This window comes from Ochotona princeps, chromosome 2 (genome assembly GCF_030435755.1).
Source record: "Ochotona princeps isolate mOchPri1 chromosome 2, mOchPri1.hap1, whole genome shotgun sequence".
Taxonomy (NCBI): Eukaryota; Metazoa; Chordata; class Mammalia; order Lagomorpha; family Ochotonidae; genus Ochotona; species Ochotona princeps.
The window spans coordinates 72,315,534-72,329,747 of NC_080833.1; the positions used below are offsets into that span (position 1 = coordinate 72,315,534).

Consider the following 14,214-nt stretch of genomic DNA (forward strand, 5'->3'; position numbering starts at 1 on the left):
ATATATTTTTAAGTTAAAAAACATCCTCTCAGCATGAAAATAAAATTACCCCAAAGAAATAGCTCATACTTTTCTTTGATTGCTTTTTAAACAAAAAGTGCTCCAAAATTATTCATTAAAGTTAGCACAGCAGGAGACTGCTAGTAGAATCTGTGTGAGAACAGCATGGTAGTACCCCCAGGAAGGGCAATAATTTTCTGTAACATTTATGAAATTAAAACCTAGATAATGCTTAAATTGTGTTTAAAATCTAAAATCTCAGATTTCTGTGTCAATTTCTAGAAGTAAAGGTTAACTGGCATGTCTTTCCATTAATATATGTTTGGAATGCCCATGCAAAGATACTCATACCTGCTTTGGGCACCCTTTGTTTTAAAAAGCAATCTGGGACGTGGCATACTATCTTAGCAGCTGAAGGTCTCGCCTTACACACGCCGGGATCCCATATGGGCCCTCATTCTAATCCCGGTGGCCCTGCTTCCCATCCAGCTTTCTGCTTGAGGCCTGGGAAAGCAGTCAAGGACGGCCCAAAGCCTTGGGACCCTGCAACCACGTGGGCGACCCGAAAGGGACTCTGGGCTCGGATTGGCACAGCTCTGCCTGTTGCAGCCATTTGGGAAGTGAATCAGTGGATGGAAGATCTTCCTCTCTGTCTAGCCTTGTCTCTGTATATTTGACTTTCCAATAAAAATAAATTAATCTTAAAAAAAAAAAAACCGAGGTATCTTTGTAGTATTTGCCACATATCTACTTTTCCTTCTAGACCTGCTCCTTGATGGCTGTGTTTTGTTTTTTTTTTTAATGAAGATTGATTTACTTATTTACCTGAAAGAGCTAAGAGAGGGATGAGGAAGGGAGAGAGGGAGAGGAAGGGAAAGAGAAAGATAGACAGAGGCAAAGAGAGATCCTCCATCCACTGGTTCACTCCCCAGATGGCTGCCAACAGTTGAAAGTAGGGCCAGTGTGCACGTACCAGTGTGGGATGTTGGAACTGCAGGTAGCAGTTTTACCGTGTCAGCCTCTGAGGAATGGTCTTCTGGATGTCTACACACCCCACATACTAGTACATGGAAGTGGCTCAATGCATTTAACTACAATAAGTGAAAACACAAACTTCATCAATCTATTTATCAAAAATCTTGCTCTCTGGGTGGGCACTTTATTTATTTTTGATGATGTTTAGTTGAGAAGGGTGTACGTCCACGTGGACACTGATTAGGGTGGGAAGGGTAGAGGTATGCAGGGAAAAGTAGATAAGACAACGGTTCCCATTTTTTTTTCTTTTTATATCTGGGAAGGGAGGAAGAGAGGGAAAAGGGTAGTTCCTAGCAGCCTCCCACAATACCTCAACACCTCATCAATACCCAGGGATGGCAGACGATCACTTGATGCCATCTTAGGATCTCTGATGGGCAGTACTTCTTTTTCTGAGGTAACTTTTTAAAGGATTTATTTTTATTTTTATTGGAAAGTCAAATATACAGAGACGAGGATAGACAAAGAGGAAGATCTTCCATCCACTGATTCACTTCCCAAACGGCTGCAACGGGCAGAGCTGAGCCAATCTGAACCCAGGAGCCCAGAGTCCCTTTCAGGTCTCCCACGTGGTTGCAGGGTCCCAAGGCTTTGGGCCGTCCTTGACTGCTTTTCTACGCCACAAGCAGGGAGCTGGATGGGAAGCGGGGCTGCCAGCATTAGAATGAGTGCCCATATGGGATCCTGATGCTTGTAAGTTGAGGACTTTAGCCTCTAGGCTACTGCTCCTGGCCCTATCTTACTGATTTTAAAGGTAGAGCTACAGAGAGTGAGAGAGAGAGAGAGAGAAGGGGGGGGGAGAGGGAAGGGGGGGGGGGAGAGAGAGAGAGAGAGAAAGAGAGAGAGAGAGAGAGAGAGAGAGAGAACGCGTGCGCGTGCTTTTCTAACTGCCTGACCACTAACAGAAAATACTGGGGTAAAAACCCGTTAACTCCACCAGGGACTGATAACAGTGGCAGGGACACAAGCCCCTGAACTATCTTCTGTTTTCTCGAGGTCATTAGCAGAGCTAACGGATTGGAAATGGAGTATTCTGGACTAAAACTGCACTCATAAAATGCTGGAGCTGCAGGTGTCAGCTTTACTTGCTGCACTGTAACAGCAGCTCCCATGCCCGTTGTTTATGCTATAGCTGCGTATGTGCTACAGTGGGAGAACTGTTTTTGACCATAGAGCCCACAAAAACAGTAACATTTACTAGCTAGCCATTTGCTTTAGTATCCCGAAATGGCATCAACATGCAGCAAACAGTGGGTATACACAGAATCTATAATTAAGATGAAAATCCTACTATGGGAAAGTCACTCATATAGCACTGCAGAAATGCAAAGATATCTAAGGCAGTCACTGTCCTCAAGCAGGAAATTTATCCTCCAAATGCTTTATCGGGACAAAATATGAGACAGGACTGGAGGAATTAAAAGAACAGCTCATGAGAGTCAAGAATAAGGAAAATACATCCAGTTTAGGGGAAGGAATTGGTTTCTAACAGACACAGCAGAGACATGGAGCAAGCTGCTATTTCAGGAAGGGTGGCAAAAGGGAAAGAAAGACATTCTGGACATCAATTATGTTTGGAAGGATGACAAGGGAGAAGTCAAGAAGGCAAAGCTGATAGGTTGCAAGTTCTTACATCTGGCTTACTAACAGAAATGAGTACCAAGATTTGTTGACTATTTAGTTGGTGCGTCTAATACCAGATACACACATCACAGAAAACTCATTTAAGAACCGTCCACAACACGTAAACAAGTCATTTAAAGCATATACACATGCACTGCCAGCCCATTCAGTAAGACAGATAACACAGAGTTAGCCCATTTAAAAGAAGACACAGACACACACACCTCCCAGGAAGAAATGGATGTGATATAGTGAGATCTATAGATGAAGACTTACAGAAGAGTGAATGAAGATAACTGCATACTAGGATTTTAGACTTGGAAAAGCTGAAATTATATCTAGGTTTGGGAGTCATTTGTACATAAGTAACAGCTAATAACTTAAGCTCTTGAAACCTCATATTCATTCAATATCTAACTTATGTTAAAAAAGTAAACTAACATGACTGTGAATCTGCTTCCTTGTTAATGGTGAGTGGCCCTTTGGGAGTATAGCTAATCGTGAACTTGAACAAACTTTCCAGAATTCCAGCACAAGAAATTATTTGGCTACAAGAAACTGCACTAAGAAAAAATAAAAACAGATAACGCGATCAATTGCCAGCCATGTGGAACTCTTTATTTCAGATATATCTCCTCACTTTTTAAAGAAAATAATCTCAAGAATTAAGATACAAACAAAATTTTGCATTCATTGAGTGATTTCACAAAGATGAAGTTACTTGTGAATATTTTAAAAATTATTACCAAAAATACTCAAGCATCTATCCAGTGAGAGTGATTTGTTGTGTGCCAGGAACTATGCTAAATAAGTAGGTGACACTCAAATTTATCTTCACAACAGTTCAACATCATGCCTGCTGCTTCAGTTCCTGTTTTCAGATAGGAAAAGAGGCTTAGTCACTTTCCATCTGGTCATTTCTTAGAAAATCTTCAATAAAGACTGTTTTGGACGAAAGCAAGAACATCTCATAAACTACGATAAAGTTTAAGAAGCAGTGACTTAACTTATTTTTTAACATACTTAGTATCTGCAATGGTGAGAGATTTGGCCCACACGGTCTAATCAGGAGGCTCTTAAGTAAAACAAAAGGTCTACATCTCCACAGACTGTACATTCTGGAAGGAAAATATTACTATTTCTTTCTGTACTATAATCCCACTACAAAAAAAATAATCTAATAATAAAGGACTGGTATAAAAAAGTCTCTCTTTTGAAAATAATTTCCAGAAAACAAAGGTGCATCTGTATAAATTCAACGTGCTCTACACCTGTCTGGGACTGTCATTTCTTCATCCATAGCATTCATGTAAAAGCCTCAGACCCCACTGGTACCCACCGGTTATTTAGTCAAATGGTTACTAAATCTCACTGAATTTCTGGCTTGCTTTCTACAGACACCTACTACTGATTTATTGAAATACAAACTTGGTATAGTGGTGGATCTTGGGACACACTCTTCAACTTCATTTAAAAAAATGAATTATTGCTTTGAAGACATAAATACACTCAACCTTCTCAGATAACCTACTTGCTTGTTTTTAACTGTGATTTAAAGTCCTTTTGTATCTTGGGGTCTCTGTACTTTTCTCTTGCCATAACTACTCACATTTAGTAAATTAAATATCATAACACTAGAATACTTTCTTTAAAGATGCAAGAACAGCTACTACCCTCTGTGTAGCCTTTATGTATGTCAGCATTTATGTGTCTTCTCCCACAGAAGAGTTATGCCTTACTCATGCATAATTACAAAGTTTTACTTATGTTTTACTTATATGACTAAAATATTCTACATGGTTAATCAACACTTAAAAAGAGACTAACTTAAACATAGAGGTACACATACAGAAACACAGTGAGAGAAAGGCAAAGACACAGATCAAGAGTGAGTGCTTCCATCCAACGGTTCGCTCCCCAAATGCCCGCAACAGCAACACTGGACTACACTGAAGCCAGAGTCAACAGTCCACTGGGTTCTGCCAGATGGGTGGCAGGAGCCCAAACACTTGAGCCATCTTCCACTACTTCACCAGGCTCATCAGCAGGAAGCTGGAATAACAGTGGAGCAGCCAAGATTCAAACTGACACTTGATATAAGGTGCTGGCATTCCAAGTGGTGGCTAAATTTGCTATGCCACAACATTGGCCTAAATCAACGGCTTTTTGATTCATTTGCAAGATTCATCCTACAATTTCTTAAACAGTCAAAATCAGGATGTTATGCAAACCTCAAAGCAGCAACAGAAAGAAACTTTATGAAAAGTAACTATCAATAGCTAAAATCTAGGATTAAAATAAAACAGATTTAGAAAATTGCAATTAAATGGACAAACCTGCGGTTTTGTGAATAGAAATGCAGTGGCTGCCACTCTGATGGTGCCTTGTCATTACCAATACAGGCTTTTTAAGTTCAAAACCACTAGTGTACTTTCTGTGAAGACAAAGTCAGTAAGGCAGTGGGCGGGCAAAAGAAGAACCTTGTAACGTGAGTGATCTCCACTGGAAGTGTATGCTCTACAGAGGCAGAAACTCTTCTTACTGGTACAGTCAAAACATCTAAAATAGTACCTGGATTGTGGCGGGAACTAAGTGCTTTCTAAGTAAATAAATAATATTTAAGGAACCACAGTAAGTTTTATCAGGAAAGAAAAACTCCTAAGTATTCTGGAAAGAAAATTCTCACAAAGATCAGCAGCAAGCCCCTGAACATGCCTTGTAGGACGACAATTTTAAAATGAGGTCAAACCCACAAATCTAAAATCTGGAAAATGCTTAGTGAACTTGCTATAATTGATCAGGTATACTATGAGATAACTGCCAAAAGCCTTCCAGGAATGGAAAACAAAACCAGTGGAAATTGGCAAGATCAAGTATTTGGTAAAAAGACTTCCATGTTATAAGAAAACTAAAATGTAAGATATATTTCAAATTAAGCTTCCACCAGGAAACTATACATTATGTTTCTTCTGCCTTCTAAGCATTTTCCAGGAAATTACGTAAATCCTCTTACACAGAACTTCTATTCAATTAGAGCCTATGATTTGATGACTGTAACAATCTTTTTTTTTTTAAGATTTACTGTATTTTTATTGCAAAGTGAGATATACAGACAGGAGGAGAGACAGACAGAAAGATCTTCTGTCCACTGATTCACTTCCCAAGTGGCCACAATGGCTAGAGCTGAGCTGAGCTGAAGTCAGGAGCCTAGAGTCTCTTCCGGGTCTCCCATGCAGGTACAGGGTCCCAAGGCTTTGGGCCGTCCTCAACTGCTTTCCCAGGCCACAAGTAGGGAGCTGGATGGGAAGCGGAGTTTCCGGGATTAGAACTGGTGCCCATATGGGATCCCAGCACTTGCAAGGTTAACACTAGCTGCTAGGATACCATGCCAGGCCCGATCTGTAACAACCTTAAGATGCTCTCTGAATATATTTTCCTTTAATGAGGTAACTGTAATTATGTATACAATCAAAGGTAAATTATCATACCTATGAACACATTATATACAGAACACTTTTAAAAACATTTCTGATTTAGAAATGTCTAAATATATTTCCACAGTAATTTCATCATTCATGATTTAAAAATACTTAGAAAACTGAGTGATTTTTTGAAATTAAGACAACTATGTCTTCAGATCGATGTAATAATATCACTAACACAAAGAAGTATCATTTGTCAATTTAGAATAACCTCCAAAAGAAAATCTACCTCAACTGGAATATTTGATACTACTGTCTTCAACGATACCACCACCATTCATGAATCATGGATTTTAAAATTTTTATCATTTATTTGAGACAGTAAGCGTGCAAATGTGCATTCCCATTTGCCGATTCATCCATGAAATGCCTGCAATGAATGGCACAGTGTAGGTCAGGAGCTGGGAAGGCACTCCTAATCTCCCATGTGGGTGACAGAAACCCAACCACTGGAGTCATCACCACTGCCTCTCTGAGTCTGCATCAGCAGGAAGCTGGAGTCAGGAATTGGGGTTGGATGCTGAAGCCAGGCACTCAAATGTTACAGGGCATCTTAACCAGAATGCTAACTGCTAGGCTAAGGTCAGGAAGTGGAACTTTTTTGTGACATCTGTTGCAAATCCTTGGGTCCATATGGGCCTGTGTTCAGAAGGAACAATGGGATTCCACTCTATGACTTCCTATTACATAATATGATCTTTTGATCTTGTATACATGGCTGTTATAGCTGTTAGGTGCTTACCAAAACTGAATCAGGGGCCTCTTAATGTTGGACTTTCAGTTGCCAAAAGTGTAAGCTGAACAAACACCTCCCTTTGTAAAGTTAGACTGCTTCAGTGTTTCTTTAGGTAATAAGAACAACAACAACAACAAGACTAATGATTACACTTGGAACAAATTCATAGAAAAATAAAAATAAAAATTATGTATTTATTTTGGTATGAAGTAGTTATTTTCTGAAATTCATACACAGTTTTTTCTAATATGCATTTTTTCATACATCATGAAAAAAACTGGGGGCCAAAATAAACTCATACTTTTTAATCCCATTTTTCTATCAAGCTTTTGAAGCAAACTTATCTACCCAAATTACCATGTTCCACACATAATATTTATTTTCTTGAACTTCGGAAGAAAAGGATATTTTGCCCAGGTCAATTTGGTTCAGTGAACTGGCACAAACAAGAAAAATCACAAGAAAATACGAAATTTTTTCTTAAGGATTATATATAAAAAATAGCTTTTCTCAGTGTAATAGTTGGTTTTGCATCACTACCAAAAAAATTGGAGACAACTAATTTTATAAACGGATGTACAAGCCCAAGATCACTTATCCCCATTTAGTCTGGCCTTCGGTGAGGGCAGCAAATGGCAATGGTGGAGTGTATGCACTGGAAATATCATGTAAAGACAGGAGTCAAACCAAAATGTCAGTTTTGTCTGTCTTTAACAACAACAACGAAAGATTTGTTTTGCACAGCCTATAGAGAAACAGAGGGAGAGACAAGTCTTTCATCTGCTGGTTCACTCTCCAAACAGCCTTAAGGGCCACGCCACACAGAAGCCAAAAGCCTGGAACCAGGACTTTCTTCTGGGTCGCCCATGAGGGTAGGAGAGCACAAGTACACTGGTCTTTCTCTGTTGTCCTCCCAGGCACACTAGGCAGGGAGCTGGATCAGAAGTATAACAGCTGGAACTTGAATCAGCACCAGCAAGGGGTGCCAGTGTTGTAGGCAGTGAATTTTACCTGTTATGCAACAACGCAGGCCCCATAACTCAGGTTCCTCTACTATACGCAAAAGAATTGTCTTCCAAGGGTGGTGACTGCAACGACTGCAGGGCCTCCCACAAGGTCCCAGTTCCTAAAGGTTCCACTCCCAAAAATGCCAACCGGGGAAACCTATCTTTGAACATGTGGGCCTTTGAGGAATACCAAATATTGAAAGCATAGCACTTAGTTTTGGTAAGTAAGTTTAATTATCTAGTATCAGAATAGGTAAATAAGGTATCCATGATTTAGTTGATGCCAGCAATCTGGCACTTCAGATGCATAAAAAGTAAAATAAACAATCCTATTCATGTAGCTGATGATTACTACTTACAATCATTCAAGGTCAGGTAAGCATATAAAGGAAATGATGAGGTATTCAGGTCTTCCTACTGAACAAAGATGTAAAGCACATTTATATCACCCCTTTTGTATTTCTTCTGAAGGCATTTATATCATCCCTGCATTGGATGTCTATGACAAAGATCTGGCAATTGTCCAGAATGATAAAGACGTATTAGAGATGGCGGGATAGAGATTGTCACCAAATTGTTACAAGACTGGGAGAGTATATTTGCATATTAGTTAATGATTTAGAGGAGATGAGACAATTAACCAAAGAGTGATTTCACTTTTCCTAAAGATTCTCAGAGGTGTTTTCTCAGTAACGTAGGGAGAGGGAAGTCACACTATATTCATCAAATGTGCACCATGGTATAAAACATGAGTAACAGTTAAAGGAACCAATTAGATAAACTACAGTACATGTCAAGAAAGGAACCAAATTTGGAAGAAAAAAACCAGAAAATTAAAAAGAGGATTACTGGAGCAGGCTTTCAGCCCAGGAGCTGGGGTTCCCATGTCCCAGGATTGGATTCCTGGCCTTGGCTTTGGACTCCAACGTTTTGACATTGGAAACTCTGGGAACAAGCAGTGACTTCTGTCACTCTTCAGGGAGATCCAGAGTTTTCTTTCCCAAGGGACCCCAAATCTTTCAAGAGAAGGTGAGGTGAGGTGGAGTTCAAAGCATAACATGTATATACAATGAATTTAGAAATCTAGGAAAAAGAACCCTATGATAGGAAACACATTTTTTTTTTTGTTTTCCATAAATGACATGATAAAAATATAAAGTTGAGAGTATTTCCACTAAGTAAGAAAAGCAGTCAATATTTGTTGTTTAAGATTTCTTCTTGGGCCTGGTGCAATGGGCCCAGTGGCTAAATCCTCATCTTGTACACGCTGGCATCCCAAACGGGTGCCAGTAAGTGTCCCAGTTGCTCCACTTCCCATCCAGCTTCCTGCTTGTGACCTGGAAAAGCAGTCGAGGACAGCCCAAAGCCTTGGGACCCTGCATCCACGTGGGAGAGACCCAAAAGAAGCTCCTAGCTCCTGGCTTTGGATCGGCTCAGCTCTGTCCATGAGGCCATTTGGGGGTTGAACCAACAGAAGGAAGATCTTTCTCTCTTTCTCTGTAAATCTGCCTTTCCTTTCCAATAAAAATAAATAAATCTTTAAAAAATCCTTCTTAGCTCTAAGTCCTATCATCTTTTGTGTAGATATTCTGTAAGAACTCATCTGTCAGCAGTAACAGTAGAAATGTAATACTGGTGTTGGTAGTAGTAGTAATTGTAAGTACTATCATAATAACAGGCACTTACCATGTGTTAATTATTTTAACATCTCGTATCAGCCTATGGTTGTTGTCATCACTCCAATTTTAGAGATGAGTAAACTAAGGCAAGTGAGGCAATGTAATTTGCTCAAGTTAACATAATTAGAAGCAGGCAGAGCTGGGATTAAAACTCTGCCGTGCTTTCACAACTTGAATGCTGAAGTCTCTAAGGCCAGGGGTGGGGAACTTTCCTTCTGCCAAGGGCCATTTGGGTATTCATAACATGCACGGACCACACAAAATTATCAACTTGAAAAGTAGGCTGCTATAGATTTACTGAATTTTGAATCCCACAAACAGTTGCTGTGGCAGGGCCAGGCCAAATGTTTTCACGGGCCTTATATGGCTGGCAATCCTGAACTTTCCCAACACTGCTCAAAGCTACACTAGAAAAATCAAATCATGGAAGAAGCAGTTAGATCCAGCTTGAATTGGATTTAGTAGTTTTGTTAATTAGGAAGGAGGAAAAAAGCTTCAGAGGCCACTGAAGATCAACGTTTTGTAATGCAATATGTGGATACACAAAGTGGCATTTAAAACTTTGAGCTCACTCAGAGTAGTCCAAACTTTGTTCCATTAACGCAAGAGAAAAGTCCAATAATATTAAAAACTTTCTTACTCAAATGGTTTCTTAGAACCTGGCTCTCTTTATAATTCTGTGCTGTGTTCCTTCTTCCCAATACAAGTTATTCAACAGTTAAGTGATTATATGAATTTTTCTATTTCTACAGTGTAAACCTGAAAACTGGAACTGTATTGCAGAGTATTTCTTGAAAAATGTTGAGATGAGATATACAAATGTTTTAGACATATATGATGGTAATTTAAAATATTCTAACCAATGCAATTTTTCCATTGATTTTTATAGCATGGTGTGTGATTATTTCAGAATTCAAATTTAAAAACTTATTTTTATAATTTCACATTACTGATAGCCAGATGCTCAGTATAACTAGCTACTTAATGCTAATTTGTTCCTTAATCAAATTAAATGAGAAATATTTGAAGAAATGGGGAGAGAAATAACTTTACCTTACTAAATTCTGCTGCATATTTTCAACCTTCATTAAAACTTGCACCTCATTCTGAGAGTGAATATAGGCTTTCAACCTGAAATAAAAACACCATATTGAAGGAAGTGAAATTGGCTTTTAGTATATTTCAGGACTGTCTTGTGAGGAGTAAGCATTTCTCAACACCTAATATTTCTTCAGATGCATCTGTCCTAGCACAGAAAATGTTTCAGAAAGGATCTTAAATAAAACCACATTTTCCCTCTATACAATTAAACATCTTAAAGTAAAACATACCTGTTTCAGACAATTAAATTAAAAAATGTACCCAATGACAAATGTAAAACTAAGAATAACTAAGTTATTAGTGGTAAGAAAGGAAAACCAACTATCACAACTGTCTCAAAGATATTGGTTGATATATGACATGTGTTTAGTTCAGTGTGGGCATCACCTTTAATCAAAAGAATGAAAATTAATTAGAATTGCATCAGACATTTTAGAAGCCATTCAGTTTAAATTTTGAAACACCAGGTTACTTTAGAACCAAGCCAAACATTCGCATCCTAAGCAGTTACCATCTAATTAAAATAAAGTCACCTTTATCCTGCCCAGGCATGCTAATAACTTAGATTCTAATAATATTGTTTTCTTTTTGGAGTACTGCCTACTGCATGCTAGGCCCTGTACAAGGATCTTCACATTCACTATTTCTTCTCAGCAACACAACACTTACCTAGCTCTTGTTTCACTGATGACAAAACCTAGGACCTCAAAGCTCAGTAAGTTGCTTCTGATCACATAGCTAACAATGGACAAAGCCAACTGTTCTAATGCCAGTATCCATGACCAAATTTTTTTCACCATTCTATCTGAAGCACTTTCATTCATGCTGTATTTCTGGACATGAGGCAAAGTGTACCTTACTTAGTTCTAAAAACACTTGGCTGACACAGAATTTCCTGTCTTTAACAGTCAGTTGGAAAGTTTTAATTTCCAGAGTTTTTGGTCCAACTCAAAAAGGCAGCTTAACATAGGGTTAAGAGTGCACACTGTCTCAGAACTGCCTGATTTGAATTCTGGGTTCCCTCCTTACTAGCTATACAAAGTTACTTAACCACTTTATGGCTTAGTTTTCTCATCTGCAAAATGAACAGAGGAATATACCTGAGTTGCATGAGAATTTTAACTAATAAGTTTAATATTATCTTCTTTGAAGAGCCTTTGAAACAGTAAGCAGTGAGTGCTAGCTGCTCTTGTTACTGATACTGGCTAATTTTCGGTAAATACCAAGGACATGTCACAGAAAGTAAACTACAATGATAAGCCAAATTTTCATCAAGTCATGGCTTTACTACAACATGCATCTAACAAACATTTCAAGTTTTTCAGTTACTTAAGAAAGTTACTTGAGTTTGAACCATACCTTTGACGAATTACAGGATCAGATTTTTCAGGATCAATATAAGTTTTGAGGATATCATTAATAGTTTTATCATCTGGTACCCTATTAAACAAAGAAGAAAACTGTATTACAATCTATAATTTTCTACTGAAGATGTTAGAATTATAAGTGGTAGTTTGTGTTGGTTTTGTACATTCTTTAAATAATCAAAGAATGACTTCTTGTTTTACCATTGGCAAAAATTAAGAAAATATAAGAGACTTCTTGAGCACACTCACAAGGTCGTTTTTTTTTCTCCTCAACATGTTTTCTTTTTCTATTTTTGAGAAGCTTCTTATAAATCAAACATAAAAATGAAGCCTCTTTTAACTCACACCTGTGTTCAAACATGAAAAGCAATCAGTATGAAATATACCTGAAGCTTTAATAAAAGAAATCAAAAAAGCATTAAGCTGATGTTAATTTCAGTACATATTCATGTTTCTTAATTCTCAATCATAAGACCTCATTAAAAAACTGATATTAATTTTAAGTTTTCCAACTATCCTGTGTATGTTTATGTTCCCTCTACTGCATTCCCAGGTCACAAGCAACGAACTGGATGGGAAATGGAGCAGCTAGGACATAAACCGGCACCCTTATGGGATCCCTGCACATGCAAGGATGTAGCCACCAAGCCATTGTGCTGGGTCCTGGCCACGTATTGCTGTAAAAGGACTTATTTTTCTATGTTTTCTCTGGTATGTAACTTCAAATAACCAAGTTCTTCAACAGAATCTGTGTGACTACGCTAAAGACATTTACTTATAAGATGGACACCTGGTAGCCATACTTACTTACCAACTTTAAAACTGCCCTTTTAGTATGCAACCATTAAATTTTTAAATGGTGAAAATATTTATGAGATAAAAAAGCAGACAATCTCATGCAAATTCATTCAAAGTATAAATATAAATATATGGTTCTAAAATAATGTGCTTTCTGATAGTTACACGTAATGTTATTAGTACTTTCTGCACAGAACTGTTGGGGTCATTTCTCACTATACAACTAGTCAGTATCAGAGAGACGCTTTGGCTCCCTTAGTTCTCCTTGTACCCCTTTCCTTAACTAGAAGCATGATTTCTATTTCATTACATCCCTTAGCCTTCCATTACTTTATAGATATTCCTAAAAAGTAAACTTGCATTTTCTGGAGGTTTTTACTTTTCCTGCTCATAAGCAGAATCATACTCTATTCTTGCTTAACTTGGTTGCCTCAATATCTGCACAGTTGTAGTTCATCTTATAGTGATGGCTAATAATTCATTGAGTAAATATCCACAACTTAAATTTTGTTCTATATAAACATATATTTTAAGAATAGGGTTCAAAAAAGAATTCAGTTCTTAATAGACAATGATATACTTTACCTTTTTTCTATATATTCAGCTTGACATTGAGGAAAGCATAGCTTCACATGCCAACAAAACTGTTGTTTTCTAAAAGAAAATAATCATGTAAAGATCAAGGTAAGCAATGACAGCTTGCAAATCAAACTTGGTAAATTTTCATTTAAAAATTATTTAGAAAATATTCTGAGAATTGACAATCTCTTACTAGCATCTATTTTTTCTAGGACTTTGGAAGCTATGTTTTTGAAAGACTACACTTGTAAAGGTTGTTAAGAAAGAAAAAAAAAAAGTGAAGCAGTTCTGAATTCCAAGAATTTCACATTCCTGAGTTTGGAGGCAATTTCTCAAAGTTTCAGGAGCTTCTGAGATCAGTGTGCTACTACTTGAAGTTTACAAATCAATTTCCTCATGACTAAACACAATGAGCTGATGTCTTTGCCCGACTAGTCTGGAAATGAGGTGAATGAAGTATTGTCCAGTTGAGTCCAGCTGGCTGCAGACACTTCTGAGGCATGAGTACGTGCATTCAGTAGCAAAACAGTAGACAACAAACTGGTTGCTAAGCAGAGTGACTGACCCAGACTCCTTCTGCTTTCAGATCCAAACTCTGGTATGATCTAAAAGCAATAGTTACAGTCCACTAAAAGTCTAACTTTAGAAAAATGAGCATATGCCTATCTAACACCTAAATTTAGAGGTACTAGACATCATTTTTTTTCTTTTAAATCTAGTGTTGAAATACTCAATCCACAACAGAAATTTAAATGTTTACCTCGTTATAGTTTTACCAAAATTTTCCTTCCTCATAAGTTACTTCTG

General features: G+C 37.9%; 1 protein-coding gene across 1 annotated transcript in view; it reads right to left on the reverse strand.

The window, feature by feature from the left end:
• Positions 1-14,214, reverse strand: part of ZNHIT6 (zinc finger HIT-type containing 6) — a 49,475-nt gene that overhangs the window by 15,745 nt on the left and 19,516 nt on the right. The window contains exons 6-8 of the mRNA XM_004582196.3: positions 13,414-13,482; positions 12,023-12,103; positions 10,616-10,693 (exon numbers count right to left, since the gene is read on the reverse strand). Coding sequence (XP_004582253.2) covers positions 10,616-10,693; positions 12,023-12,103; positions 13,414-13,482 — 228 coding nt within the window. The remainder of the gene's footprint in view (positions 1-10,615; positions 10,694-12,022; positions 12,104-13,413; positions 13,483-14,214) is intronic.